Here is a 27,295-nt window from a genome sequence, read left to right as displayed (position 1 = left end):
GGACACCCGGGGACAGGGATACCCCTGGGACAGAGGTATCCCGGGTGCCCAGGGCAGGAGGACCCCCGTGCTGAGGGACAGGGGGGACCAGGGACCCCCAGGGTGCTGGGGGGGGGGGTGTGTCATCCAGGGGTGGCGGCAGGGGACACCCCGGGGACAGGAGGCCGTGCCCTCACTGAAGATGGCGGCGGCGCCGACCCGCCGTGCCCTCACCGAAGATGGCGGCGGTTCCCGTCACACACTCACCCCCCCCTCCCTTTTCCCCGTGCCCTCACTCAAGATGGCGGCGGCCGAGCCGGCGTCGCGGCGGGGCGCGGCGGGCGAGGCGGGGCGGGCGGAAGCGCAGGCAGAGGCCGCGGCGCCGGCAGCGCCCGGCTCGTTCCGTCCCGGCACCATGGACTGTTACACGGCCAACTGGAACCCGCTGGGCGAGGATGCCTTCTACCGGTGAGGGGCGGCGGGGGGGCGGCCTGGGCCCGGTACCGGCCAGAGGCAGCTATTCCCCGTCCGTGGGACCGGCCGGGGGGTCCCCGGGGCCGGTCGTGGGAGGCTGCTCGGGGGTTCTCAAGGCTGGTCATGGGCCTTGGGGCTCGCCGAGGGGGGGTCCCGGGGCTGGTCGGGGGGCCTCGGGGTGGCTATGGGTCTTGGGACTGGCTGGGGGGAGGGGTCCCGGGGCCGGCCGGGGGGTGGGCACTGTCCCTAGCCCCCCCATCCCTCGGTCTGCCGCCTGTCCGTCCGTCTGTCCGTCTGCCGCTTGCAGAAAGTTCGAGCTATACACCATGGAGTGGAACCTGAAGGAGGACCTGCGGGAGTGCCTGGTGGCGGCCGCCCCATACGGGGGGCCCATAGGTAGGGTCAGACCCCGGCCCCCCAGGACCCTGCGCTGGGGCAGGAGTTCCCCCCCGGGCACACGGGACAGGGGCTGTCCTGGACCCCCCGGCGGTGACGGCAGAGGGGCCGCGGCTCAGACAGACTGTCCCATCCTGCCCACAGCTCTGCTGAAGAACAACGCCCGGAAGGAGAAATCGCCCAGCGCCCGCCCGCTGCTGGAGATCTACTCGGCCTCGGGGCTTCTCCTGGCCAGCATCCCGGTGAGCTGGCCCGGGGTCAGCCGCCCCCTCCTTTAAGCTGCGTCCTGGGGGCTCCTTGGAGGCCTGTGATGTGCCAGGGAGCTTGGGACAGTCCTAGCTGCCCCTCGGAGAATTCTCTGCCCCTGGCAGCGATAAGCCCACAGGCAGCGGGACTGTGGAAGGGCTCGCCGGTGGCACTGAAGGCTGTATGGCTGGGTTGCCAGCTGGGTGTTGCGGGTGAATCACCAGGCTGCGAGACCGGCAGTCACCTCTGCCCGTGCCACTTGCTTGCGTGCCCTTGGGCAGCTCCTCTGGTCTCTCCATGGGGAAGCTGGATGCTACCGCCTGTCCTCAGCACCTTCAGCTCCCCAGGGCGATGGCTCCGTGCAGCTCCCGCAGCCCCCTGAAAGCTTTGGTGAAGCTGCTCAGAAGTGGTGGTGTGTGCGAGGGGGGAGCGGGGGGAGCTGTAGGGAGAAGGAGGCTGCCCAGCCCTGGGAGAAGAGGACGGGGTGGGGACGGGAGCCGCAGCGTTGGTGCCGCAGGAGAGCATCCTCCCTTCCCCACCGTCCGGGGCTGAGGCGGATGCAGGGCGGTGAGGATGTGGAGGGACAGGGAAAGCTGCCATGACCACAGGGCCCTGCAGAGCCAGGGGCGTCAGACCTCCGGACGCCCAACCGTGGCCGTTGGCTTCATGTATGTCCCCTGGAAGGATATCTCTGGGGCTGGGACGGCCGGGAGGCGAGCAGCCCCACGGTGCGCTCACGTGTCTCCTGCCCGCAGTGGAAGAGCGGCCAGCTGGTGCAGCTGGGCTGGACGGCCAGCGAGGACCTGCTGTGCATCCAGAAGGACGGCACCGTTCTCATCTACAACCTCTTCTGCGAGTTCAAGCGCCACTTCAGCATGGGCAACGTGAGTGGGGCAGGACGGGCAGCTCACGGGATGCCCAGGGTTGGGTTTGTGTGACGGAGAATTGAACGCTGCGAGGCCTCCCTGAGCGCTCCCCCAGCCCCATGGGGCACAGCGGGGAGCCTGGGGCTCTCCCAGCCTCCCTGCAGGGCTGCCTGCCTTCGGGAACAAGCTGGCAGCCATCCCCATGGCCCCTTGGGCCAGAACGATCCCCTCTTCGCTGCAGGAGCGGGGCCTGTCTGACCTGGGCCACCTACCAGCAGTGCCGCACAGGGCTGGGCTCGCTCCTCCCCGGGGTGGTTTTGTTCCCAGAGCAGCGGCAGCATGGTGCCGAGCCCCGGCTGCCCCGGCCCGGGCCCAGCTCTCTCTCCGGTGCAGGAGGTGCTGCAGAACCACGTGCTGGAGGCGAAGGTCTTCCACACAGAGTATGGCACCGGCGTGGCCATCCTCACCGGGGCGCACCGCTTCTCCCTGGCCACCAACATCGACGACCTGAAGCTGCGCAGGATGCCCGAGGTTCCCGGTGCGTCCCCTCCCCGCTGCCCCCGGCTCCGGACGGGCGCGGGGGCCTGACGCTGGTGCCCGGCAGGTCTGCAGAAGCCGCCGTCCTGCTGGGCCGTGCTGTCCCAGGACAGAGTCACCATTGTCCTGCTGGCGGTCGGACAGGACCTCTACCTCCTGGACAACACCTCCTGCTCCGTGGTGGTGAGTCCGCGGGGAGCAGGGCGGGCTGCAGCCCCTCCGCACTCGCTGGCAGGTCCTTCCCCTGTCCCCCGCTGTCCCATGGGATGCTCTCCAGCCTCCAGCACTCGCTGGCAGGTCCTTCCCCCTGCTGTCCCACGGGCTGGCGTGTACAGCAGGGACCTGGCCAGGGGCAAAGGGGTGAGGGTTGAGCGGGCGCAGGGTGGGAAGGGACACCCCGGCTCTGACCGGTCCTCAGCCCCTTACGCAGCGTCGGTGCTGGCGCGCGGTACACCCCGTGTCCCCAGAGTGTGCCCCCCAGGTGTGACCCTCACCTTTTCCCCGTCCCAGACCCCCCCTGGCATGAGCCCCTCCGCCGGTGCCTATCTGCAGATGGCCGTGTCCTTCAACTACCGCTGCCTGGCGCTTTTCACCGACACCGGCTACATCTGGATGGGGCTGGCCACGCTGAAGGTGAGCGTCTCCCTTCTCCCCTCCCCGCGGCGGGGCATTAGGGTGTCAGCCCACCCCTCCTCTCCCTGTCCAGCAGACAGATCCAGCAGTGCGGGGGGGCCACGCGGGTTCCCCTGGGGTCCCCGTGGACTCGGGGCTGCAGGTCGGCCTCGCTGCCGTCCGCAGGCATCTGCGCTCCTGCCCTCGGGATATCCACGCTCTTTTGTTCTTCACCTGACTTTGTACCTTACTCCCCGCTTTTTCTGTTGCTGGACCCACCTTTTTGCTGGCCTTGCGCCTCCCCGTCTCTGTCCAGACTCCCCCCAGATAAACAGCCTACTACTAATTACTTTTTCCCCACCAGTCACAGTTCTGTTACGTCCCTACCCAAGCTTTCTGGTCCTAGTACCGTTTCCTGGGCGGTCTCAGCCTTATCACCACTGCTGGTGTGGTCACTTCAGCGTAGGGGCTGTGCTTGCAAGTCATGATTCCGCCCTGCAGACTTCCCCACGTTGTGGGGCTCGTGCTGGTGAGGTGCTGGTTGCCTTCCACACCCTCCGAGACCAATCCTTCTCCTTTGCCTTCGTTCACTTACTGGGGCTCAGTCGAGCACGAGCAGCTCCTTGCTCTACGTGCAGGCAGGCTGTGAGCCGCAGCAATGGAGGAATGTTTCTCACGCTCGGTTTAAGTGCTCACGCAGCATCCTCGCCCTTCAGCTGTGTCAGCCGCAGCCCTGGCTGCCTCCAGAGCTAGAGACGGGGCCGGGTGCTCCCGTGGGACCCGCTCATGGTGCGGCACCCATGCTCCCGGGGCCCAGCGCAGCCTGGGCTGTGCTGCTCATCCCCCAGCAGCTCCCCTCAGCACGTGGCCCCGGTGCAGGCGCGATGCCGCTCGTCCCTGCGCTGCTGTCCCCCTGATGTAGCTCTCCCCGCCGCAGGAGAAGCTCTGCGAGTTCAACAGCAGCGTCCGATCTCTGCCCAAGCAGATGGTTTGGTGAGTGGTCTCCCCGCCGGTCCCCTCTGCCCCTGGCCGTCCCCACCCGCGCTCCTCCGGTACCCCAAGCCTTTGCCGGGGTCTGCTCGGCTCTGCAGCCACCCTGCTTCCTCCCTGGGACGAGCGGGACCCTCTCGTGTCCCCACTCCAGGTGTGGGGGGCTGCAGCGGGGCCGGGGTTAAGCCGGGGCTGGGGGTCCCTGGCAGGTGCATGCGTCCCTGGAGCCGGCAGCCTGCCGTGGTGGTGGCCTGGGACCGGCAGCTGATGGTGGTGGGGAACTCCACGGAGTGCATCCAGTATCCTTTGGGGAAGAGGGTCTGGTGTCGTTTCCAAAGGCCAGCCCAAACCGCGGGCCTCCTTGGGCCACTGCCGTCTCTGTCATGGACACCGGTGTCCCTGGAGGCCCCCTCGGTGTTGGCGGCCCCCCAGGACGGTCAGAGGAGGTTGATGTTGTTCTGCAGTTCTGCCACGATCTCCCCTGCCCGGCCCCAGCCAGCGCAGTCCCGTACAGCAGTGAAAACCCCTCCTGTCTGCACCCCCAGCCCTTGCCCCCCTTCTCCGAGCCTCTCCACTGAGGGGAACCCGCTCCCCCTCGGCTCCGAGAGCAGAGCCGGTGCTGGGAGCCACCAAAGCCCCCCTGGCTGGGGGCGCTGGCCCTGCCGACGTCCAGTCCCAATTCCCCAAGGGCAAGGGCTGCCGTGGGTGGGGGGATTTCGGTCCCTCGGAAGTGCTGATCCTGCACCCCGCTGCCTCTCCATGGAAAGGGGGGGTCGCGAGCCACAGCCCCATGGGGATGGGGGCTCCAGGGGGGGTCACTCCGTGGCATCGCTGGGGCTGGCCTGGCCCTCGGCAGGGCTGGGCTGCACCCGGAGCCGCTTTCTTCCCGCGAGCCCTTAGCGGGGAGTGCAGATTTGTCCTGGATGAGGACTCCTACCTGGTGCCCGAGCTGGACGGGGTCCGGATCTTGTCTCGCACCTCCCACGAGTTCCTGCACGAGATCCCAGGTGAGATGGCGCCGGGTGGCGAGGCTGAGCGGGACTCCCTGCGCCCGGGCAGGAGGGTCTCTCCTGCACTGCTCGGCGCCCAGGATGCGGCCCGCGACTGTGCCCAGCTCTGTGTGCGGGGGTCCGGCCCTGCCCAGCCCTTTCTGGAGGCTCAGGAGGTGGTGGGAGCCCCGCAGCAGAGCAGAGCCGTGCCCTGAGCCCCACCAGCCGGCCAGTGCAGGGCTCTGAACCCAGTCCCTTGCCTGGTCCTGGGCTCCCTCCTTCCCGAGCACCGTGCCAGTTCTGGTCCCCTCCTTTACCAGCTCTGTCGAGCCCCTGTGTCCCGAGCAGGGCCCTGCAGGCTGCCACCTCCCCCTCCTGCTGCTAGAGCCCCTGTGCTTTGAGCTGAGGCCTGGCACAGCTTGGCACGCCTGTTCCTCACCTCCCGCACTGCTGCCACTGTCGCACTTCCAGAGCGGAGCTCCCCGGGAGCTGCCGTGGCTCTGCGCCGGGGAATAGCTCCTCGGGACGCATGTGTCCTAGCAGCTGCCCCTGCCTCCGTCTCTTGGACCCTTGGATTGGTGTTTACTGGGGGCTGCGGTCGCGAGGGCTGGAAGAGCGGCCCCGAGCTGTCCATCGACATGGCTCTGCCCAGCTCCTTGGGCTGGCGGTGGCCGTGCTCCTGCCGGTGCCAGAAGGACGGTGCTGGCGTGGGCTCTCCTGGGGTCCAGAGCTGCAGGCAGGGATGGTGGGGGAGCAGGCTGCAGCGGGTGCAGGGGACGTGCCTGGGCTGGGGCAGCCTCTCACGTATTTTTCCCCCCCGACTCTGCAGAGGCCAGCCAGGAGATCTTCAAGATCGCCTCCATGGCCCCGGGGGCACTTCTGCTGGAGGCACAGAAGGAGTACGAGGTACGGCCTGCTGCCCCGCTCCGGGTCCTGCCTGCCCCGAGGAGGCTGGGGTGGCTCTGATGCGAACTGCTGCCAGAGTTATCCTGCGGTGATGGGAAGGGGGAGATCCCGGAGGTCCCTGCTGGGGCCAAGGTGCCAGGGCGAGGGCTCCCTTGGCCCCTGGTCCCAGGGATGCTGGGGCTCCCAGGGGTGCTGGGTCTCCCAGGGGTCACCCTGAGCAGTGAGCACCCCGCCGCTCTCCTCATGGGCCGTGCTCCCCTGCAGAAGGAGAGCCAGAAGGCAGACGAGTACCTGCGGGAGATCAAGGACCAGAAGCTGCTCCCAGAGGCGGTGAGCCAGTGCATCGAGGCAGCCGGCTACGAGCACGAGCCGGACACCCAGAAGTCGCTGCTGAGGGTGAGCGAGGCGGAGGGAGGCTGCAGCTGCGGTTGAAGGTGTCTCCCTCCCGGGTTGCGGTCGCGCCGTGGCCGGCACAGCCCCAGCGCCGCATGCCTCTTCTCGCAGGCAGCCTCCTTCGGCAAGTGCTTCATCGACAAGTTCCCCCCGGAGAGTTTCGTGCGCATGTGCCAGGACCTGCGGGTGCTCAACGCCGTCCGGGACTACCAGATCGGCATCCCCCTCACCTTCACCCAGTATCCTCCTTGGGATGGCACAGCACGAGTGATGACCCTGGGGCGGGTGCAGGATCTGGCCCAGGCAGGATCAGTGCTGTTTGGGGCTCCAGGCCCGGCTGGGGTGGCCACCTCGTAGGTGGAGCGAGACAGGGTGGAGAGAGCCACAGAGCCACTTAGCTGCCGGCCCCACGGGGTTTGGGCACCAGCTGTGCCCTGAGCCCCATGGCAGGGGTCTCTAGCTGAGACCCCTACGCTCATCACACCCCACAGAGCTGGCCTGCAGTGCTTGCAGAGCCGAGCTGGCCCTACGGCCATGCGTGCCGGGGGTGCCAGGCAGGGATGCTGCCAGGAGCGGGGCAGATGCCCAGCACGCGTTGGGGTTTTGCGGTCCAAGACGTCCCTTGACTGTCCCCGCAGATACAAGCGGCTCACCATCGAGGTCCTGCTGGACAGGTAAGGGTCCCTGCGAGCCGGGCACAACAGCCCCATCCCTGGGCAGTGTCTGGCCACTCCACAGTCCCCATCCCCACGGTCCCCGTTCCCCTGGCCAGGGGCTGAGCAGGCTCCGAGGGCTCGGGGAGTCCCCTGCGAGGGCGGCCCAGCTGCTCGACTCCTCGGACCCCCCTGTCTGCCACACCAGGCTGGTCCTGCGGCGGCTCTACCCCCTGGCCATCAGGATCTGCGAGTACCTGCGCCTCTCGGAGATCCAGGGCGTCAGCCGCATCCTGGCCCACTGGGCCTGCTACAAGGTAAGGAGGGCTACAAGGTAAGGAGGGCTACAAGGTAAGCTCGGAGGGCTCTGTCCATCCAGGGCCGTGCGGAGACCTCTGCACTCGCGCCCTTCCAGGTGCAGCAGAAGGACAAGTCTGATGAAGAGGTGGCCCACGCCATCAACCAGAAGCTGGGTGACACGCCGGGCATCTCCTACTCTGAGATCGCCGCCCGGGCTTACGACTGCGGCAGGACAGAGCTGGCCATCAAGGTCTCTTGGCCGGGGCCGTGGCGTGTCCGCCTGGGCGGTGGGATGGCTGGGGGGGGTCACACGTGGTGGCTGTGCACTGACAACCCCTCTGCTGCCTGCAGCTGCTGGAGTATGAGCCACGCTCTGGGGAGCAGGTCCCGCTGCTGCTGAAGATGAAGCGGAGCAAGCTGGCCCTCAGCAAAGCCATCGAGAGCGGGGACACCGACCTGGGTGAGGGTCAGGGCTGGGCAGAGGAGGAGCTCTGCAGAGGAGGGGAGGGAGTCGGGGTCTGGGAGAGCCCGTTCGTAGCTTTGTGCCTTGGGATGAGGGTGGCAGGAGCCGCTTGAGCCCTGCGGGGCAGTGCTCGCCCTCGGCATGGGACTCTGCCCTGTGCCTGGACGTCCCCCCGCTCCCCTCCCGGTGCTGCTCCCCGGGGCTGGCCGTGCGGGAGGCAGGGACCCGTCCCCCCCCCCCGCCTCCTGAACTGCGCTCTCTGCCCCAGTCTACACCGTCGTGCTCCACCTGAAGAACGAGCTGAATCGCGGCACCTTCTTCATGACGCTGCAGAACCAGCCGGTGGCCCTGAGCCTGTATCGCCAGGTAGGAGCCGCCGCCGCCGTACGTCGGGCCCCCGCGAGCCGCCATGGTGTGAGGGGTGCAGCTCCCCATCTCTGCATGCCCTGACTCCCCCACCATTGCTCCCCAGTTCTGCAAGCACCAGGAGCGGGAGACACTGAAGGACCTGTATAACCAGGACGACAATCACCAGGAGCTCGGCAACTTCCACGTCCACTCCAGCTACTCGGAGAAGGTCCGTGCCCGGCGGTGGCGGCGGCAGGAGGAGTAGGGAGGAAGGGCTGGTGGGCTCCGGGCTGGCTCCTCCTCGCCCAGGGAGCGGCGTGGCCGGGGAGAGCCAGCACGCTGGGGAAGGGGCAGGGGGGGATTTCATGCCTGATGGCTGCCTCTGCCCCACGCAGCCCAGCGGCACCAGCCGGGTGTTTGCAGCCAGGGGAGTTTCCACCCTCCCCACGCTCAGGGTGGGCTCCGGGTGTGGGAAGGGGAGCTCCCCACCTCGTACCCCGGGGCCATCGTCACCTTGGGGCTCTGTGCTAGCAGATGCCCAGTCCATGCTGCATGTACCGGGAGGTCGGGATCCCACCCAGAGATGCCCGTCTCTGGGGATCAAAACAAAGCATCGCAAAGCCTGAGCTTCACCTTGGCCATGTCTCGACACCAGACACCCCTCCTGCCCCACCTGGGGGGCTTGGAGGGTGCTGCCCCATCCCCACAGCGCGGCATCCGTGCTGGCAGGGGGTGAAGTGGCTGTGCTCTCTGTCCCCAGCGCATTGAAGGACGAGTAGGAGCTCTGCAGAACGCCGTGGACGAGTACTACAAAGCCAAGAACGAGTTTGCTGCCAAGGTGAGTGCGGCCGGGGCCGGGGAGGTGCCGCGGGGGGGCCCTGCTCTCCTGGGGCTGGGCAGGAGCAGAGCTGGGCATCGCTGGCAGGCACGGGGCTTCGGCCGGGCCACCTCCGCTTGATGTGACGCAGCAGGTCCCCCTGCCCTGCTCCGCGGCCGAGGCTGGGTGGGCTGCTGCCATCACTTGCTGGGGCAGGGACCTTCTGGGCCCCATGGGCAGAGCTGGGACGGGGACCCTTCAGGCTGGTGCTTTGCTCCCCAGGCCACAGAGGATCAGATCAAGCTCCTGCGGCTCCAGCGACACTTCCAGGAGGACTTTGACAAACCCTATCTCGACCTCTCGCTGCACGACACCGTCTCCAACCTCATCCTCGATGGCCACCACAAGCGAGCCGAGCAGCTCTACCGGGAGTTCAAGATCCCCGACAAGAGGTCGGTCCCAGGGAGGGGCTCCTCCGTGCAGCCCTGGGGGTTCACCCCGGGCAGGAGCTGTGCTGTGGGGCTGGGGTCGGGGGGCTGCAGGGTGCTGGCAGCTAGAGGAGCCGGCTTGACCTGCGTCCCCAGGTACTGGTGGCTGAAGATCAGTGCCCTGGCCAACCGCGGCGACTGGGAGGAGATGGAGAAGTTCTCCAAGAGCAAGAAGTCGCCCATCGGGTACCTGGTAAGAGCTTTCCCTGCTAGAGGGGGGCCAGCCCTGCCCCGTGGGTGGCTGTGGGGCTGGGCCATGCCGTGGGGCAGCAGGAGGGCACTGCGTGGAGCAGCCTGAGCGGGCTGACGTGGGGCAAGGGCTGAAGCTGGGGGCCAGGAGGGCCCAGCAGCTCATCCCCTCCCACCCCCCACCTTCCCACCCCTCTCCAGCCCTTCGTGGAGATCTCGGTGAAGCACCACAACCGCTACGAGGCCAAGAAGTACGCGCCACGCGTGACCCCCGAGCAGCGCGTCAAAGCCTTCGTCCTGGTGGGGTGCGTCGGCTCGGCCCCAGCCGGGGGGCGGCTGGGGAAGCGTGGGGCTGGCTGGGAGGCAGCTCGGGGTGCGTGGGGCAGGGTCGGGAGCCCGCAGGAGCAGCTGGTTCCTCATACAGCATGGCTTGGGACTTGGGGGAACCAGGGGTGGATGAGACCCCCAGGAGCACCTGGGGGGGGGGGGGGGCCACCCTGAGCCTCGTCCTCTGCAGCCGGCGAGGGCTGTGTGGGGTGCCTGCCCTTGCTGGGGCTGGTGCCTCCGGGACGTGGGGGGAACGATGGGTGGGGCTGCTGCCCCACGCCACCCCCAGCTCCCCGGCTGTGCCGCAGGGACCTCGACCAGGCCGCCGATGCTGCCATCGAGCACAAGAACGAGACTGAGATGAACTTCGTCCTGTCCAAGTGCACCGCCAGCACCGACGCCGCCGTGGCGGAGAAGCTGAACCGGGCCCGAGCCCAGCTCCTGAAGAAGTGAGCCCCAGCGGTGGGGGGCCCTGCCCTGGCCCCTTGCCCACCGTGCACTCCAACAGGGGGGCTCTCTCGGCCCTGTCCCCCCAGCCCCGGCTTGATGCTCCCCATTGCCGCAGGGTATCTGCGCCTGGGGATGAGGGCAGGGTGGCAGAAAGGTGTCCGTGTCCCCTGCGCCAGCGTTCCCCTTGCAGCTGGTACGAGGCCAAGGTCTTCCTCGCTGGCTGCGAAATACAGCAGCGGGACCCCTCCACTGCCTGTGCGGCCCCCACCCCACTGGGGGCAGGGGGGACCCCCCCGCCCTCTCGCCGTGTGGCCCCCCCTTGTTCTCCCTTCTTGTTCAATAAAGAGAAGAGCTCGCTGTCCTGTCTCCTGGTGAGAAATACTCGGCACCCCCATTGGCAGCCCCAGCCTGCTCAGCACCCCCAGCGAGGGGCTGGGGGGGCTCCGGGGGGCAGGGTTATGGGGGGGGGGGGTCTGTAGGGTATTTATGGGGGGCACTGGGGTCCAGGGAGGGGTGCCGGGGGTCCGGAGGAGGCCCTGGGAGGTCTGGAAGGGGGGATCCCTGATGTCCCCAAGGTGCCCTAGGGGGGGTCTCTGGGACCCCGCGGCGGGTCCTTGGTGGGGGGGGGGTGTCTCGGGGCGGAGGTGGAATGTCCCCTCCATGGCCCGCCCGCCCGCCAGGGGGCGCCGCAGGGCTCGCCTCGGCCCCGCCCCTTCCGCCCCACGTGCTCCCGCCGTGCCGCAGCCGCGGTGCATTGTGGGGCGGCGAGATGGCGGCGCTCAGCGCGGGACGGGCGGCCGCCGGGGTGAGGGGTGGCGGGGGTCGGTCTGGGGTGGGGGGTAAGGTCTGTGCTCCGGGGCTGAGGGATCGGTCTGGACCGGGGGGGGTCAGTCCGGGCTGTGGGGGTCGGGTCTGGGCTGGGGGGGGTCGATGCAGATCGGGGCTGGGGGGGGGGGGGGGGGGTGTTGGCCTGGGCCAGGGCTGGGCTGGGGGCTGTTCGGGCTGGGGGCTGCGGGGCCGGGAGGGTTAGTTTGGGCTGGGAGGAATGGGGGGGGGGTGTCAGCCCAGACCGAGGGGTCAGTCAGAGTTTGGGGGTGGGGGCCACGTCCAGGCCGGGGTGTCTCACCTTCCCACCGCCTCCCCCCCCAGGGTCTCCTGCGCGCCCAGAGCCTCGGGGCGTGGAGGGGCCTGCGTGCCTCCGCCGCCCTCCAGCAGATCCCGCGGGCCAAGGTGAGAGCGGGGGTCTCGGTGCTCCCGGGCCCAGCCTGAGCGCGGTCAGCCCCCGGCGCTCGCTGCAGGGCACGGAGCTGCCGTGGGGAGCGGGGGAATGGGGGAGAGCGAGGGGTGGGCAGCGGCAGTCCCTGGGCAGGGGAAAGGCTCCCGGGCAGGCTCCGCTTGGTGGAAGCGGCTTTTCTCGCTCTTGGAGCAGCGTGTTCTCTGGCCTTGCTCCCTCCTTCCCCGGAGGTTCCTCTCTGGCTCCCGGCTCAGCCTCGCCTGCGTCCAGGGGGTTGCTGGCAGGGTTGCGATGGCGAGTGTTTTTCTGCTGGTACAGCTAAAACCACTAGCCAGAGTGCAGCATTGATTGCAGCAGTGAAAATCCTTTTGGTCCAGTCCTTGCCATTTAAGGCTAAATTTGCTGTAGGTACCTGTAGTAGTTAACATAAAATAATACAGGAAATAACGCGATAATTATTAGAGATTGAATAAGGTTAGAGCGAGTGGTAGCTTAGCACATAGCAATGTTCAGACTCTGTGGTCAGGAAATAAGAGCTGTGATGGAGAGGTGAGTTGTTTTCTGTGGAGCTAAGGGTGGAAGAAACAACCCAAGTGCTGGGTAGTGAATCAACGTCGTGTTTGCCACGTTCAGAGCGACAGGATGGCGTGTTCCCATTTATAAGCAAAGGTGTCTTACGTTATTATTTAAGACACTAAAGGGAAGGGCTCAGCACTGAGACTGTCCTTTTGACCTTGAGCTGGGGCCTGTGCCACAGTTCCCTCTGCAGATGCTTTGCTGCTTCTTGAAATTTAGGTCGGCGAGGTTTTCTGCCCTGGAACTTGATTCCGAGATATTAAAAATTAAAAGTAAAGACTGTCTTGTCTTTCTTTTCCCACGTGCTCTTTGATTTTTCCTTTCCGTGATCACCGTTTGCCTACGCTTCGTGTCACTGATGCACGTGCATTTCTCAAGTCGTATTGGCGCTGCTACTTGTTTCCTCCTTTTGTTGTCCGATTAAATTGTTGGGTGAAATTCTCATCTCTGACTGTGACTGTCTAGTCCCTGAGGCTGGTTCTGTGAAATCTCGTGCCTGGAGGTCAGCTCTGTACAGGGAATTACTGGCTAAAGAAGGTGGGGATTAGTAAAAGGACGGTGTAAAAATAGGAGGCAGCTATGGTGGGGGAGCAGGCAGCATTGGTTTGGAGGTGGATCGTGCGTGGAACGTCTCAAGAGTTATCTTTGAGACTGATTTTGTGTTCAGGCCCAAAAAAAGAGCCACACTCCACAAAAGGCTGTGAGACAATGCGAATACAACAGGAAGACAAGACTCAGGCTTAGGAGATCCTGAGGACATGAAGTAGGAATGTGGGAAATTTAATAACACAAGATTGTGCTGTTAGCTGCCAGTCAGAAGGATTTCTGCTGTACAGAGGAAGAGATCATACCTGGAAGTGCTGTATGAGGAGAAGGTCTTTAGGTTGCCAGTGGATCGCAGGATATCGGGGGTGTCTGCTGCGTGGTGTGTTCATACCAACAGAGGAGCAGGAGCTCCTTAAGTTGAAGCTCGCTGTTAGTACTGCAGTACATTTTTGTTGCTAAAAACTGTGCTATGGGTGCGGATATTCTTCACGTTGTAAGTAACCTTCCTCTGGTTCGCTGCTGGCAGGCTGGGGGTCCTGTTTGGATTGGGGTCTGGGGTGCAGCAAAAAGTCTGACTCTTCTTTGCTTTCTGCGCAGTCAGAAAATGCGAAGTCTGAGAGCACGTTCCAGGTCACCATGCTGCCGGGAGACGGGGTGGGCCCGGAGCTCATGCACGCCGTCAAGGAGGTGTTCAAGGTAACGGCTCCTGCCCCTCGGTGGGACGGGGTGGACGGAGAAGGGAGGAGCAGCAGCTGCAGAGCTGGTTAAAGATGCTGCTGATCCAGAGACCCTGCAGGACCGACCTGTCTGTCTCCTGCGGTGCAGAAGAGAGCCGGTTGTGAAAACCCTGGCATCTCACCCTTTCCGTAAATAGGGTCAGCCTGAGCCTTGCGAACTGTCTCGTTCGTCAGTGTGAAAATATTCCCAGCCCGGGACCGTGTCCTGGAGCCCGCAGAGGCTGGGTCCATCGCCCGCTCGGTCCTTCTCCCTCTGCTGAGGCAGCAGCAAGCACTGATGCCGTCCCGGCTGGTGACGGGGAGGACACAGACCATCCTCACTGCTCCTGTCGGGAACGTGGCCGCAGGGCTGTCATTGTCCAGCTGTCCAGAACCCTTTATGTCCTTCTGACCTCCTTCCTCTTCTGTGATGAGCCCTTGTCATGGTTTAACCCCAGCCAGCAACTCAGCACCACGCGGCCGCTTCCCCCTCCCAGCGGGATGGGGAGGAGGGGAAAAATAAAAAAAAAGGTAAAACTCGTGGGTTGAGATAAGAACAGTTTAATAACTAAAGTAAAATCAAATATGCTACTAAGATAATAACAATAATAATAATATTATAATAATTGTAATGAAAAGGAATATAACAAGAAAAGATAAATAACACCCAAGAAAACACAAGTGATGCACAATGCAATTGCTCACCACCTGCTGACCGATGCCCGAGCAGCGATTTGCCCCTCCCGGTCAACTCCCCCCGTTTACATACTGGGCATGACGTTCCATGGTATGGAATAGCCCTTGGGCTAGTTCGGGTCAGCTGCCCCGGCCATGCTCCCTCCCAGCTCCTTGCACACCTGCTTGCTGGCAGAGCATGGGAAACTGAAAAGTCCTTGGCTTAAGATAAGCGCTACTTAGCAACACCTAAAACATCAGGGTGTTATTAACATTATTCTCACACTAAATCCAAAACACAGCGCTGTACCAGCTACTAAGAAGAAAATTAACTCTGTCCCAGCCGAAACCAGGACAGGCCTACTCTCAGGCAGCAACGTCGTAACTCGGGGAGGAAGTCAGTAGTTAACAGTTCTGTCTTCTAACATGCAAGTTCTGTCGCATCAAAGGCAGCAGACTTGGGGTTGTCTGCCACAATACCAGTTACGCAGCTGAAACTGTATTTACAGTCAGGAAGGGCAGTCCTGGTGTTGAAGGTGACAGAAAACGTCATTGTTCAGTTGGAACTGAAGTGACCCCGAGGTCCGGGTTCAGCGTTCCGTGAGCCCGGTTCCCTCTTCTCGCTGAGCAGGCACTCTGGCTGGTTTAAGGCTTCGCGTCCCAGCTCCCCGAGCCCCCCGGCAGCAGCCCTCTGTAACGCGTAGCCTGCCTTCCCTGCCGCGTCTCTGATCTGGCGGGGCGGCGGCTCTGCCTCTGCGTCTCTCCCGCAGGCTGCCAGCGTGCCGGTGGTCTTCGATGAGCACCACCTGAGCGAGGTGCAGAACATGGCGTCGGAAGAAAAACTGGATCAGGTGGTTGACTCTATGAAGGAAAGTAAAGTCGCCCTTATAGGTAAGGACTCGCGCTAGCTGTCTGTCCAGCAAGGAGGGGCTCTCCGCTCTGCCTGCGGGAAGTGGTGCCTTATCTCAAACGCCGTTAGGCGCTTTCAGAGGGCAGGAATTTCTGTGGTTAGGTCCTGGAGAAGGGAACATGCTATCTTTAAGCTAAGCAGCGAATTACTCAAGTGCTCGCTGAACTTACCGAAAGGGAGGTTCTATCCGGCTTCTGCTTTTGAAACAAGATCTCCTAGTATGGCCCAGAGAAGCAAAGGGCCTCCTCAGGGTCCCGTATAGCGAGAGATCAGCCTCCACGCTTGGCTGAGGTTCCGCTGAAGCACCCCCTGCCCCAAGCCCTTGCTGCCCCGTCGCCTGGGTTCAGGCGACGTCCTTAGCGGCTGTCAGCGCGCTCCGCGCTCTGTGTTCTTACTCCTGCTCAATGTTGTCCTGCAGGCAAGATCCACACCCCCATGGAGTACAAGGGAGAGCTGGCTTCTTACGACATGAGGCTCAGGTGAGCTCGGGCCCCTGCTCGGCTGCCAGGGCTGGGCACCGATGCGTCAGTCGCTGGGAAAACCGTACTGCGTTTGGTCGTGGCGTTCTGCCGCTGAACCGGGGGCCGAAGGAAGCAAGTCTAGGCCAGATGGGAAATTAATGTGTTATCGGGAAGCAAAAGATGCTGAGGGACTGTCTGTGGCCAGGAGCTGTGTCTATTCGATGTGATCCTGCGGCATGCTTCCTTGGGGCTCCTGGAGAGGAGGGAAAGCGGACAGTGGTGGCCTGCCTCGACAGAGGGTCGTCGAAGCCGTGCTGTGACGAGATGTGGCTGGCTCATGATCCGTGAGGGGAAAGGTGGATGGATGGATAGCTAGCTAGCTATGGGAAGGCGGCAGGAGGTGGGGGTCACCAGCTGTTACCCCCAGTGCTTGTAGGGAACAGTCACTGCCCCAGAAATAGCTTGTGATGAAATGCTGACTCTGCTGCTGGTTCTCTCGCAGGCGCAAATTAGACTTGTTTGCAAATGTCGTCCATGTGAAGAGCTTACCGGGCTATAAAACACGCCACAACAACTTGGACCTCGTGATCATTCGTGAGCAGACAGAGGGGGAGTACAGCTCTCTGGAACATGAGGTACGGGAGCCTCCCTCCAGCATATGGGTGCTCTGCTTGGCGTTATTCAGCACATGGGTGCTCTGCTTGGCGTTATTCAGCACGTGGGTGCTCTGGTTGGGGTTATTGCTGGCCTCACTGGAGGACAGGGAAACCTGCCCCAGGATGTGTGGCTTTCCTTGCTGCTGGGGACACGTTCCTGCTTTCCGTACCAGAGCTGTTCAGCACCACTGAGGAACTGGCTGGAGCAGCAGCGATGTGCCAAGTGACAGTGATGGAATTAGGAGAGTATTTAGTGGTATGAATACACGCAGACCCAACGAGGATGGTGGTGGGCTGCAGGGGGGGTAATGCCAGAAAAAAGGGACGTGGGTATTAAGGGACCTCTTGATGGGGGGCGATCCAGCGTCAGGCAAAGACACCGCATCTCTGTCTCGGAAGTGCCGGGACTGCCGGCGTGGTGTGGGTCGGTGAGGCAGGGTGCTGGGCTGCGTGGCGCATACGAGGGCTGCTCACACTGCCTTTCCTGTCCAGAGTGCAAAGGGAGTCATCGAGTGCCTGAAGATCATCACCCGGGCCAAGTCGCAGCGCATTGCCAAGTTCGCCTTTGACTACGCCACCAAAAAAGGGCGCTCTAAGGTCACGGCTGTGCACAAAGCCAACATCATGTGAGTGAGTGCCGCCGGAGCAGGTTTGGAGCGCTGTCTGATTGTCAGACACGCGACCGCTGCCACCTCTGGGACCTTGTTGCTCTCAGCTTTTGGTCCCGATCAGAGCAGTGCCAGTCTGGTTCCAGAAAGGCTGGGCTTTCCCTGGGAACAGTGTTTTTTCCTCTCCATGTGGTCTCGTCTCCAGCATGAGGCCCGGCAGCTGCATCCTGGAGGCTGTCAGCTGAGAAGGGGAAAAGCTCTGGCGTTGAAAGCTGGTCCCTCATTGCTCCCCCTGGGCCCCGATTGCAGCGGCTCTGGGTGTGGGGTGGTGTGGGGTGCTCTAGGGTTGCCTGCCTTCCCCTGCCCTGCTGCGGTGGGACGCCAGTTGCTATTAGATTACCTGCTGCTGTAACGATTTCACTGCTGTCCTGCAAACCCTTTGATGTCTGTCTTGTCTCGCAGGAAATTAGGCGATGGGCTCTTCCTGCAGTGCTGTGAAGAAGTGGCAGAGCTGTACCCCAAGATCAAATTTGACACCATGATCATTGACAACTGCTGCATGCAGGTGAGGATCCCATTTCCCTGCCCCGGAGCTGTTCTGCGCCGCCTGCTGAGCCAACCCATAAAGATCTGAAACCTGAAAAGCTGCTGCCGCTGACAGCTTGGCAGGTCCAGGTGGCCGCCCTGGCCTGAGGTTTGCTCCTTGCACAAGACAGGAGCCTCCTCCCTGCTCTGCTCCAGCTGAGGGCAGGAGCTGCAGGGATTGAAGGTGGCAGGGGCATTTAGAATCGTAGGGTGACAGAATTATTTAGGTTGGAAAAGAGCTTTAAGATCGTCGAGTCCAGCGATTGACCTAGCACTGCCAAGTCCACCGATAAACCACGTCCCTAAGCGCCACATCTACACGTCTTTTAAATACCTCCCGGGACAGCGGCTCCACCGCTTCCCTGGGCAGCCTGTGCCAGTGCTTGACAACCCTTTTGGTGAAGAAATTTTTCCTGATATCCAATCTAAACCTTCCCTGGCACAACCATGTCTCATCTGCGCTTGCAAAACTCTGCCAGGTGACGTAGGTCTGTGGCTCCTGAGCCATTTCAGCAGGGCTCCCCCTGCTCCCAGCTGGCACTTGAGCACAGTTTGGGGATGTTTTCAGACACGGTGGGCTCTGCTGCTCCACCAGATTCGTGTACCCTGCCCTGTCCCAAGGGCTGCCGAGCTGCCTGCAGCCCGTGTTGGGAGCGCAGGCCCTCACGTCCTCCTGTTCCCTCCGTGCAGCTGGTGCAGAACCCCTACCAGTTCGACGTCCTGGTCATGCCGAACCTCTACGGGAACATCATCGATAACCTGGCAGCCGGCTTGGTGGGCGGAGCTGGCGTGGTTCCCGGGGAGAGCTACAGCGCCGAGTACGCCGTGTTCGAGATGGTGAGGAGTCTCGGCTCCCGGGAGGCCGCTGTGCCGAACCAGCGCTCCGGGTTATTGGGGACGGGGTGTGGAAGATGATCCATCACCGTGGCTTCTCCTCCCGCAGGGCGCCCGCCACCCCTTCGCCCAGGCCGTGGGCAGGAACATCGCCAATCCCACTGCCATGCTGCTCTCGGCCGCCAACATGCTGCGGCACCTCAAGTAGGTGTCTTTCGTGTGGGGATGCGGTGGGGTGGGCGGCGCTGCCTCAGCCCTGCCGGGGCCTGTGGGCCGACGGAGGGACTGACCCGCGGCTCCTTTCCTCTCGTCAGCTTGGAATTTCACTCCAATTTGATCGCGGACGCGGTGAAGAAGGTGATCAAAGTCGGAAAAGTGAGTGTTGGGCAGCCGGCCTTGCCGCCTGTCTGTAGCTGTGTGAGTGTTCGTGGTAGCGAGCTGCTCTGCCTTCTGCCTGACGGACAAGTGCGAGTCTCCGACCTCCTCACCCATTTCCAGCTCAGAAACCTGTGTGCGTGCCGCTGTGGCTGTAGTCGGCTGCAGTCAGCCCTCTGCGCTTGTCTCGGGGGTTGCTCCTGCTGCCCGTAGCGGTGCTTGCTGGCTAGGGAAGGTCTGGCAGGGCTGGGGGACGTCGGACGGCCTCTGTCTCGCGTGCCGCCCCACTGGGGTCTCTGGCAGGGTGCATAGAGGGAAGCTGCTCTCCTTTCCCTTCCCGCAGTCATTTCACTCGGTTCACGATCACGTTTCTCCCTTGTTTCTCCCCTTCCCTGTGTTGGATTTTTAGGTTCGGACACGGGACTTGGGCGGTTACTCCACCACTTCTGACTTCGTGAAGTCTGTGATTGACAACCTGCACCCCCACTATGGTGCCTAGGAACCCCGCTCGCCCCGGGGAGTTGGGGACTCCACTGCACCCTGCAGCAGCTTCCCGTAGCTTACAGCCCAGCAGCGCGGCCTGCCCCCTCCCTGCCTGCCACAGCTCGCCCTGGCCGAGGTTCCCTGGGGGGAGGAGGAGGAGGAGGAGGAGGGTGGCTCTCCTCCTGCCCAGCCCAGAGCCCAGTAACCACCCCCAGTCACCACCAGCGGGGATTGCTGTGCGTCTCCCCTGTGCCTTCCGTGCGAGGAAGGGCAGTGCGGATCTCGGGGCCTGCTGGGGCGACTCGGGGATGCACGGGCAGCGCCCCAGGCTGGGCAGGCAGCTCCCAGGGACAGCGGGACCACGGTTACTGTAGGAGCTTTCTCCTGCCCGCAGAGGCTTTAGCAATAAACGGGACCGCAGGGCTGAGGCCCCCGCAGCCAGGAACGCACAAGGGCAAGCTGCTCGCACAGAGCGAGGGTCCCCTTTCTGGCACAACGCTCTCTTTGCCCCCACCGAGAGTTTGTGGCTGGCTTCTGAGAGGCGGGGGGGCTGCCTGGGGAGCGCAGGGCTCCGAGCTGAGCCACCCCCAGGTCGGGCAGCGCCTCTCTCTGCAGCGAATGCTCGCCCCTCAGCAGGCAAGGAGCCCAGGACTGTCCAAACTGCTGCACTCCTCCGCGGCAGCACCCCGAGCTCCTTGCCCAGCAGTGTGAGCCCCTGGAGCCTGTGTGGCTACCTGGCGGGGGCTGGGGACCAGCAGCGGTGTGGGGGCTAGGCTGCCAAAGTGCTTGGTGGGACCACGAAAGCGCTGCCCTGGCAAACGGCTGCTGTGGCCAGGGCCGGGCGCTGTGTGTGTGAGAGAGCGACTGGGACCTGTATTTACTGCTGTGCTGTGTACTCGTGTTTGCAAATAAAGGGTCCGACGCTTCGCTCCACCCCTGCCCGCACGGGTGCTGTTCCCCACCGGGCTCTGCCCCTGCCCTGCACCGCTCAGGGGTGGCCCAAGCCCTGGGGGAGCCGGGGCAGGTTGTGGGGCGGCTGCCAAGGGTGCTTGGCCAGGGCCAGAAGCCAGGCTGGCAGCCAGCACCGGGCCCTGCCTGCAGCAGCAGGAGCAGGGCTTCAGCCAGGGGAAGGGCCAGGGCTCAGCACCGGTCCCACACCACCGCTGCCAGCCCCTCACCGTCCCCTCCAGCCTGCTGGGGTAGGTGAGCCCAGGGAACAGCTCTGCCCAGGGAGGGGCTGCCATGAAATCCTCTGCTGCTTCAATTCCTGATTCAAAACCCTCCTGGAGCAGTTCCCGGCAGACAGGCCAGCGGCCGCTGCCTGTGCGGTTACTGACCACCTCCTGCGGCGGGGGCTTGCTGCGACACCCCCCGGGGCCGAGGTACCTGGGCGGCCTGTGCTGGAACCGGAGACGAGAGGCCCCGCAGTTGTGCACAGCCCCAGACACAGGCACATGCACGGATGGGGGGCACCAAGCTCAGGGTGGCCGATGCCCCTCTCAGCTGGCGTAGGGCAGCTCCCCCCTGCCCCGCTCCGGCAGGCTGTTCCCCCTCCTCCACCTCCCTGAGGCACAGGGACACCTTGGGGACCCTCCCAGCAGGGGCTGCAAAGGGCCTCGGCGAGGGAGGGGGCCCGGTCCTGCAGCGACAGCACCCAGCATGGGGCCGGGGGTCCCCGCCGCGCTGCAGGGACCCCCCCCTCCCTCCTCGCTAACCCTCCCCTCTCCTTGCAGGTGCGCACGGCGGACATGGGGGGCTACGCCACGTCCCTGGATTTCACCCAAGCCGTGATAGCTGCCCTGGATGTCTAGGGCTCCTCGCCTCATCCTCCCCGCTCCCGCCGTGCCCACCCGGTAATTTATTGCTTCCCTCTAATAAAAGTGGCCTCTGCAGCATGCGGGGGGTCTGCCAGGAGTGCTCCAAACACGCGCAGCCCCATCTCGTCCCTCCTCACCCAGCCGAGCCGGGGAAGGACGGCCGCGGCAGCGTGAAGGTGCAGCTCCTGTGCCAGGAGCGGGGACAGCGTGGTCACCTCCTGCCCGGGCGAGGGGCGGCAAAGCCACGCCGGGGGCACCCGCAGCCCCTGCCCGTGCTCTTTCAGCCGCGCCAGCTACAGCAAAACACAACAAAAGAGGATTGACAGCCACCTCAGCCCTTTATTGAGGTTCAGTCACACCAAGTGGTTTCCTGCCGCCCCTGCACCACGCAGGCTGTGGGCACGGCCCCGTGACAGAGGCCACGCGTGGCCCGAGCTGCCCCACGGGAAGGGGCCACGGGGGGGGCTTGAGGAGGCAACGCTGCGTAAGGCACAGCGAGGCTCGAGCGCTGCCCCAGGAGCCACGGGCGCCTTGGCCTGGTCAAAGGGACTGGCCCAGACCACGAGGTGCCAAAACACTTTTAATGCGGCCGCCCCGCCGCGTTGCACTGCCCGGCACGCAGCTGTCGCGAAACGCTGGTGGCCAGGCAAAGGGCCACGCCAAGCTGACCTCCTGCCAGTCCGTGAGTCCATACTGCTGGAGCACGGCCCGGCTCCAGCTTCACCCTGCTCCCCTAGTCCTCCGAGTCCCTGGCCGCCGCCGCCTTCTTCTTCTTCTTCTTCTTCTTCTTCTGCTCCTCCTGGTCAGGCTCTACCATTAGTTTCCTTTTCTTCTTGGGCAAGGCTTCTTCCTCCAGCCCGTTCTCCTCTGGCTCCGATGCAGCCTCCGGCTCCTGCTCCGATTCAGCCTCCAGCTCCTGCTGCTGCTTCTTCTTCTTCTTTTTCTTCTTGGGCTCGACGTCGTTCTCCTGAGGGGAAGCCCAGGCTCAGCAGGAGCCGTGCCGGAGCCAGGCGGCTGCCCCACGTCCTGCCTCCCTCACCCCTGGGTGGCTGGGGCCCAAGGCACCGTCCCACAAACCCCGCTCGGCAGTGGGATGGCCGGGCGAGGAATAACCGGGAGCCGTTGTTCCACCAGCCCAGCACGCAGCAGGACACGGCCGGGCTCGCCAGAGCCCCCTCTGTGGAGGGCTCCCACCCCGCAGCCCCCTACCTTCACCTCCGTCTCCAGCACCGAGTTCTCCACCTCCTCTGCAGCCGCAGCCAGGGCCTCCAGCCGCCGCTTCTCCCTCTTTTTCTTCTTTTTCTCCTTCTTCTCCTGCTTCCTCTTGACCTCAGCCACCACCTCGCTTGCCTGATGGAGCAGAGAGGGAGCTCGTCAGCGCGGAAGAGGTTCCCAGCCCAGGACCCGTCCCCGCCCAGCGCCACTAGTCGGATCAGCCTCATTAAATCAGTCTTTTGCCTCCACAGCGGGTCAGGACGGCAGTTTGACATCACGTCCGACAGCGGGGCCCTGCCCGTCTCCACGCAGCCTCACCTCCACCACAGCCTCCTTCATCACCTCCAGGTTCTTGCGGGGCGGCTCCCCCGTCTCGTAGAAGGCCAAGCGCTCCTCCACCTGCTCCCGCAGCTTGTCCCCGAAGACGCTGGTGGGGACTTCTGCGGGGACGGAAAAAGGGGCTCAGCACCCCCCCGCCCCGCCCGCCCCGCCGCCCGCCTCCCCCTGCTCTGCTCAGACCACAGGAGTCACCATTCACGCAGTGAAATGCTGTTGACGAAAAATATTCCCATCATCGCAGAGGCCACCCGGGACCCCGGCCCCCTGCCCGCCCCGGCCCCGCGGGCACCTGAGAAGCAGTCGATGCGGGAGGCGATGGTGCACTTGTTGGCCAGGTAGCGGGAGATGCGCCCCTTGTTCTTAGCGGCCGCTCGCCCGATGAAGGTGGAGTGGAAAATGAGCCCGTACTTGGGAGTGTTCCCTCGCGTCTTCAGAGCCCTGGAACCGCCCGGCGGAGCCGTCAGGGGCAGCGCGGGAGCACCCGGGGCCGAAGGCAACCCCGGACCGGAGCCACCACCGGCTGCCGCTCCTCCACCAGCAGCCCTGCGGTGCGGCACGGCACGGCACAACCCACAGGACAGACGCCTTCCCCCCCACAGCCCCGCTAACCTCCGGGGGTGCCCGGGGCACGGCCCCGCTGTTGGGCACCCGCAAAGCCCCGCCGGGCGAGACACAAAGCCACGGTGGTCGCTCAGAGACTGGGGCTGGTTGATCACACGCGGCCGAGGCCACCGGGACCCGGCGCGTCGCAGCCAGCGGCCCAGGGGCCTGCCATCACCGCAACCACCCCGCAGCGGTACCTGAAGAGGGCTTTCTCGGCCCCCAGGATCTGCACCGTCGAGGCCGGGTACTTGGCCAGGTTTGTCAGGCTGCCGGCGTGGGAGATGAGGCGGGCGCCCACCTGGGAAGGAAGAGGACGGGGGTTACAGCTGCCCCCGCCCCTGGGAGCCCAGCCCCAGGCCACGCGCAGCCCCCCAGGCCGGGGATCAGCAGTGAGAGGTGTCAGCAGGACAGCTCAGGGGATTGACAGATTCACTCAGTCATCACCTCCGCGGCCTGGGGCAGCGCGGGGCACGCAGACGCTCGCACTCACCACCTCCCCGATGAGAGCCGAGAGGCTGGGAGCCACCTGGCTCATCTTGGAGCGGAGATATTCCTGCAGGCCCTTGCGGTACTCGGAAAGCGAGATGACGCGGCTGGAGAAGCTCTCAATGTTGATGAGATCGAGGGGAGAGATGTCCATCCCTGGCGAGACGAGCATCGGGGGCTGAGCAGCACCACCCGGGGCAGACAGGACCCCTCCTGCCGCGGCTCACTCCCTGCCCCGGGAAGGGAAGCACGGCGCTCCGGTGGAGCCGCCACCGCCTGTCCCCACTCACCCATGGAGGAGCGGGAGGCTTCCAGGATGGCCTGCGCCTTGGCGCTGTCCATGACGATCTCCTCCAGCGCCTCCAGGCTCTCCTCGCTCAGCTCCCTGCGGTTCCCGATGAACTTGGCCAGCCGGCAGTAGGTGTAATTCTCGGAGACGATCTTGATCAGCTCGGGGAAGTGGTACCCGTACCACTCCCTGCGGGGACAGCGTCAGCGCCGCAGCCCGACCCCTCGTCCCCCACCTGTCCCCCCCAGGCACGCTCCAGCCGGGGCACCATCGCCCTGGCCGGGGCGCCTTCGAGGTGTTGCTCTTCCTCCCCGTTCTGTACAGGCAGCTGGAGGGGCAGCTGCCTGCGGTAAGCGTGGGGAGACGGGCCCGCACCGCCCTCCCTCCCCAGGGGACCCCACTCACCGCACGCGCATGGAGAAGGTGTTGATGTCCTTGTCCAGCTGGTCCAGGAGGCTGATGGACTGGATGATCATGTTGTCCACGCGGTTCACATTGAACTTCACCTTGGCGCGGGAGTAGCTGTGGCCGAGGCCCAGCTGGGCCTTGGAGGCCGACTGGGCGGTGAGGCCCTTCACCAGCGCGTGGAAGTGCAGGCGGATCCCTGCGCGGGGACCGAGCCGTCACCACCCGCGGCTCCGGGACAGCGCCGGGGAGGGCCCCTAACGCTGCCCTCCGTGGCAGCAGGTCCTCCCCCAGCTCCTGAAGCCCCCCCAGCCCAATCCCGGCAGGACCAGGGACCCCGGTGGGAGCATCCCCCCTGTCCCCTCCGCAGCCGGACTCACCCCGCAGGATCTCGGCCACGACCCCCCCAGTCTGGCACTGGTAGCCCAGCTCCTCCAGGATGGCGGCCCCCAACTTGGTGTCAGCGACTCCCAGCAGCGCCTTCTTTTTCTTGGCGGGCATGGAGGTCTCCAGCAGGAGCCGCAGGTCCTCGTGGAGGATCCCTGCGAGAAGTGGGGGGGGCGGCGGGGTGTCAGCGGGGCTGCACGGTTCCCCGGGGGGGGGGATGACCCCGGTGCCCCCAATCCCCCCCTGCTCCCCGCTCACCCTCAATCCCCCCCCTGCTCCCCGCTCACCCTCGGAGATGGCGTTGATGTTCTCCAGAGCGCTCTGGGCCGACTTGAAGGGGGCGAAGGCCACGAGCTTCACCACGTTGTGGAACTTGCCGATGGTGAGGACGCTCTCCTCCACCTGCGGGGGGGCCGCCGGTCAGGCCCCGGTGGGACGGGGCGATCACCGGGACACGGGGAAGCGGGGCCGCCCCCGGGGAACGGCCCCCCGGACGGCGGGGAGGTCAGCAGCGCCAGGGTACGAGCCCCTCCCGGCACCGGAGCAGCTCCCCCCCACCCACCCCGGGCAGGACAGACCCGCTCCCCGCCCCACGGGACCGGATCGCCCCTCTCCGCCGCCCCTTCCCCGGTTACCCGGCCGCGGCCCGTACCTGCGGCAGCAGCAGGCTGATCTCCTCCACCTCCCGCACGGCGAAGAGCGCGTACCCGGCGGCATGCTCGAACAGCACGTGGAGCAGCACCTGCACCGGCACCGGTCACCGGCGGCTCGGGGCGGCCGCAGGCCCCGCTCCCGCCCCGCCCGCGTTCCCCCGCCCCGCCCCGGCGCGGCACAGGAGCCGCCATCCCGGGCTCCGCGGCGCCCCGAGCCCGCGCACGCCCATCCCCGGCCCCCGCGGGCCCCGGCCCGGCCCGATGCGGGCGGATGCGGCCCGGCCCGGCCCGGCGGACACTCACCATCCTGCCGCCATCCACCGCCCGGAACTGGCAGCTCCCCGCCGGAAGCCCGCCCCACCCGTCCGCGGCCAATCAGCCGCAGGCTGTCCTCGACGGAGCCGCCCCCAGCCAATCAGATAGAGGACAGGGCGATCCCGCCTCCCTTTGCCCCCTCTACCAATCAGGCCCAGGAAGTGCCGCAGCCTCCCGCCCCTTCCTGCCCTCCCGGCCAATGGGGACCGCCTGCGCGCCTCTTCCCCCCCCTCCCCCCCCCTTTCCCGCGCTCCGAACCCCACTCCACCCCACGCCGCGCGGTTCCATGCGCGTTTCGCGCCGCCGCCGCACGTGGCGGGACCCGGCCCCTCCCCCCCCCGTCCCCCTCCCCCCCCCCCGGTCCCCGGTCCCCGTCCCCCCCCCGGTGCCGGTGCAGGAAGGCGCGGGGCCGCGGGCAGGTTCAGGGCAGCTTTATTCGAGAGCGCGAGTGCCGAGGCCGGGGGAGGGGGGGGGCCGCAGCCCCGGGCCCAGCCCCCGGCCCGCAGCAGCCCCACAGGCGCAGGGCTGGAGTGGGGGGCTCCGGCCCCCCCCACCCCACCCCCGGTGCAGCCCAGGCCGCGGGGGGGTCCCGGGGGGCCGACGGCGGGTTAACGGGCGGCTGTAGTGTCTGACAGCGCTGGCAGCGGCGGGGCGGGGAAGGGGGGGGGGTCCGGGGGAAGCCCCCGGCATTTCGGCCCGGGGGAAAGCGGCTCCGGCTCCCGCCCCACGAGGGGGGACAGGGAGGAAAAGCAGCCGGGGCCCCCCGGGAGGAGGGCGGGGGGGGGCGCTGCCGAGGCCCGGGCTGCGGGTTAGCACCGGGCTCACACCGGGCTCTGGCAGGGAACGCTCAGCGGGGGGGAGGGGGTGTGCAATGAACCTCAGTCTGTGCGGGGGGGCGGGGGGGGGCTCCGGGCTTAGGAGACGAAGTGGCTCTGCAGCTTGAGGAGGAGCTCGGGGGTGAGGAGCAGCCGGTGCGCCTGGCTGTGCCCGGGCTGGCAGGGGAAGGTCACTTTGCCGTAGTACGCCATGCCCTCCTCCTTCTCCTGCTTGGCCTGCAAGAGCGGAGCAGCCGTCGGGGAGGGGGGAGCAGGCGGCTGTCCCCTCTCCCCAGCCTGCTGGCAGCCAGGGACGTCCCCACAGGGACCCCACGGGGTGGCTGCCACGTGTCCTGGGGCCCCACAGGACCCCCCACCACCACAGCGGAGCAAAGGGGATGGAGGGCGGAGGTTCCTGACCCGCCCCGTCCTTCGGCCATCGGCCCAGGAACAGGGGTCTCACCTTCAGGAAGGAGGAGGAGGGGAAGACGCCGAAGTTGGTGGGGACGCTGGCACCCAGCTGCTGCTGAACCATCTCCCTCATCGTGTCATCCTGGGGTGGGGGGGGGGGGAAGAGCACAACAAGGTCACCTCCAGAGAGCCCCTCGCCCACCCCGCAGTCCCAGGGACAAGGCAGAGGGGTCAAACCCGACTTTGTTTTGGAAGGAGAAGGGGGCAGCACCTCGCCCTGCCGCAGCTGGAGGTGCCGCAGGGCACACAGAGGTGCCGGCAGCACTGGCATTGAGATGTGCCCCCCTCATTGCCCCCTCATTTCCCCCTCGGCCTGGGGGGACAGGAGGGCTGGGCCTGGGGTGCTGCCAGAACACCCACCCTCCCATGCCGGCACCTCGCCCCGGCAGCAGCCAGAAAGCTGCCTGCAGCCGGCGCG

General features: G+C 65.5%; 5 protein-coding genes and 2 non-coding genes across 13 annotated transcripts in view; 2 read left to right on the top strand and 5 right to left on the bottom strand.

Annotated features, from left to right (window-relative positions):
• SIGLEC1 (sialic acid binding Ig like lectin 1) overlaps nt 1-396 on the bottom strand; it is a 16,213-nt gene extending 15,817 nt beyond the window's left edge. Inside the window, exon 1 of the mRNA XM_050895463.1 lies at nt 276-396. Coding sequence (XP_050751420.1) covers nt 276-396 — 121 coding nt within the window. The remainder of the gene's footprint in view (nt 1-275) is intronic.
• On the top strand, nt 388-10,780 carry VPS16 (VPS16 core subunit of CORVET and HOPS complexes). Of its 2 annotated transcripts, XM_050895579.1 has the most exons (24): nt 388-447; nt 761-849; nt 994-1,091; nt 1,851-1,979; nt 2,355-2,499; nt 2,566-2,681; nt 3,009-3,131; nt 4,048-4,103; nt 4,310-4,399; nt 5,013-5,107; nt 5,919-5,995; nt 6,260-6,391; nt 6,500-6,627; nt 7,027-7,062; nt 7,250-7,358; nt 7,457-7,591; nt 7,693-7,801; nt 8,073-8,170; nt 8,277-8,381; nt 8,913-8,990; nt 9,252-9,421; nt 9,554-9,650; nt 9,848-9,951; nt 10,282-10,780. In XM_050895579.1, exons 1-24 carry the CDS (start codon nt 395-397, stop codon nt 10,424-10,426), a joined length of 2,517 nt encoding a protein of 838 aa, XP_050751536.1. In that variant the 5' UTR covers nt 388-394; the 3' UTR covers nt 10,427-10,780. The 2 variants fall into 2 exon arrangements, with proteins under 2 accessions (XP_050751536.1, XP_050751537.1); XM_050895580.1 differs by lacking the exons at nt 5,013-5,107; nt 5,919-5,995; nt 6,260-6,391; nt 6,500-6,627.
• A 412-nt stretch (nt 10,781-11,192) lies between these two features.
• IDH3B (isocitrate dehydrogenase (NAD(+)) 3 non-catalytic subunit beta) lies at nt 11,193-20,360 on the top strand. The gene is made up of 12 exons (XM_050895787.1): nt 11,193-11,228; nt 11,573-11,653; nt 13,377-13,475; nt 14,941-15,061; nt 15,499-15,559; nt 16,044-16,176; nt 16,690-16,823; nt 17,268-17,370; nt 18,081-18,227; nt 18,334-18,428; nt 18,539-18,599; nt 19,009-20,360. The coding sequence occupies exons 1-12, from the start codon at nt 11,193-11,195 to the stop codon at nt 19,096-19,098; spliced, it is 1,161 nt and encodes a 386-aa protein (XP_050751744.1). The 3' UTR covers nt 19,099-20,360.
• An 868-nt stretch (nt 20,361-21,228) lies between these two features.
• On the bottom strand, nt 21,229-25,589 carry NOP56 (NOP56 ribonucleoprotein). Of its 2 annotated transcripts, none has more exons than XM_050895785.1 (12): nt 25,580-25,589; nt 25,276-25,365; nt 24,911-25,025; nt 24,617-24,778; nt 24,237-24,435; nt 23,833-24,020; nt 23,547-23,698; nt 23,254-23,354; nt 22,743-22,891; nt 22,433-22,554; nt 22,109-22,249; nt 21,229-21,866 (listed from the first exon to the last, which is right to left on the bottom strand). In XM_050895785.1, the coding sequence occupies exons 1-12, from the start codon at nt 25,580-25,582 to the stop codon at nt 21,633-21,635; spliced, it is 1,656 nt and encodes a 551-aa protein (XP_050751742.1). In that variant the 5' UTR covers nt 25,583-25,589; the 3' UTR covers nt 21,229-21,632. The 2 variants fall into 2 exon arrangements, with proteins under 2 accessions (XP_050751742.1, XP_050751743.1); XM_050895786.1 differs by having other exon boundaries at nt 22,115-22,249.
• LOC127016331 (small nucleolar RNA SNORD57) lies at nt 22,329-22,397 on the bottom strand. The gene has a single exon (XR_007766480.1). It is a non-coding gene; the product is annotated as a small nucleolar RNA SNORD57 (small nucleolar RNA).
• Nucleotides 22,624-22,694, bottom strand: LOC127016332 (small nucleolar RNA SNORD56). The gene has a single exon (XR_007766481.1). It is a non-coding gene; the product is annotated as a small nucleolar RNA SNORD56 (small nucleolar RNA).
• Nucleotides 25,590-26,145: 556 nt separating the features above from the next.
• DCTN1 (dynactin subunit 1) overlaps nt 26,146-27,295 on the bottom strand; it is a 60,081-nt gene continuing 58,931 nt past the window's right edge. For all 5 annotated transcript variants that reach the window (XM_050895782.1, XM_050895781.1, XM_050895784.1 and 2 more), the window contains 2 exons: nt 26,870-26,959; nt 26,146-26,643 (listed from right to left, as the gene is read on the bottom strand). In XM_050895782.1, coding sequence (XP_050751739.1) covers nt 26,506-26,643; nt 26,870-26,959 — 228 coding nt within the window. In that variant the 3' untranslated portion in view covers nt 26,146-26,505. The remainder of the gene's footprint in view (nt 26,644-26,869; nt 26,960-27,295) is intronic.

This window comes from Gymnogyps californianus, chromosome 4, assembly GCF_018139145.2.
Source record: "Gymnogyps californianus isolate 813 chromosome 4, ASM1813914v2, whole genome shotgun sequence".
Lineage (NCBI taxonomy): Eukaryota > Metazoa > Chordata > Aves > Accipitriformes > Cathartidae > Gymnogyps > Gymnogyps californianus.
This window is presented reverse-complemented; position numbering and strand designations above follow the sequence as displayed.

Coding starts and splice junctions, on each gene's coding strand:
- NOP56 (XM_050895785.1), bottom strand. Junction 24,779..24,910: donor CATCAACGCCATCTCCGAGG/GTGAGCGGGGAG, acceptor CACTTCTCGCAG/GGATCCTCCACGAGGACCTG. Junction 21,867..22,108: donor TGCTGGAGACGGAGGTGAAG/GTAGGGGGCTGC, acceptor GCTTCCCCTCAG/GAGAACGACGTCGAGCCCAA.
- VPS16 (XM_050895579.1), top strand. CDS start 395: ATGGACTGTTACACGGCCAACTGGAACCCGCTGGGCGAGGATGCCTTC. Junction 7,063..7,249: donor ATCGAGGTCCTGCTGGACAG/GTAAGGGTCCCT, acceptor CTGCCACACCAG/GCTGGTCCTGCGGCGGCTCT. Junction 9,422..9,553: donor TTCAAGATCCCCGACAAGAG/GTCGGTCCCAGG, acceptor CTGCGTCCCCAG/GTACTGGTGGCTGAAGATCA.
- IDH3B (XM_050895787.1), top strand. CDS start 11,193: ATGGCGGCGCTCAGCGCGGGACGGGCGGCCGCCGGG. Junction 16,177..16,689: donor ACAGCTCTCTGGAACATGAG/GTACGGGAGCCT, acceptor TTTCCTGTCCAG/AGTGCAAAGGGAGTCATCGA. Junction 18,228..18,333: donor AGTACGCCGTGTTCGAGATG/GTGAGGAGTCTC, acceptor CTCCTCCCGCAG/GGCGCCCGCCACCCCTTCGC.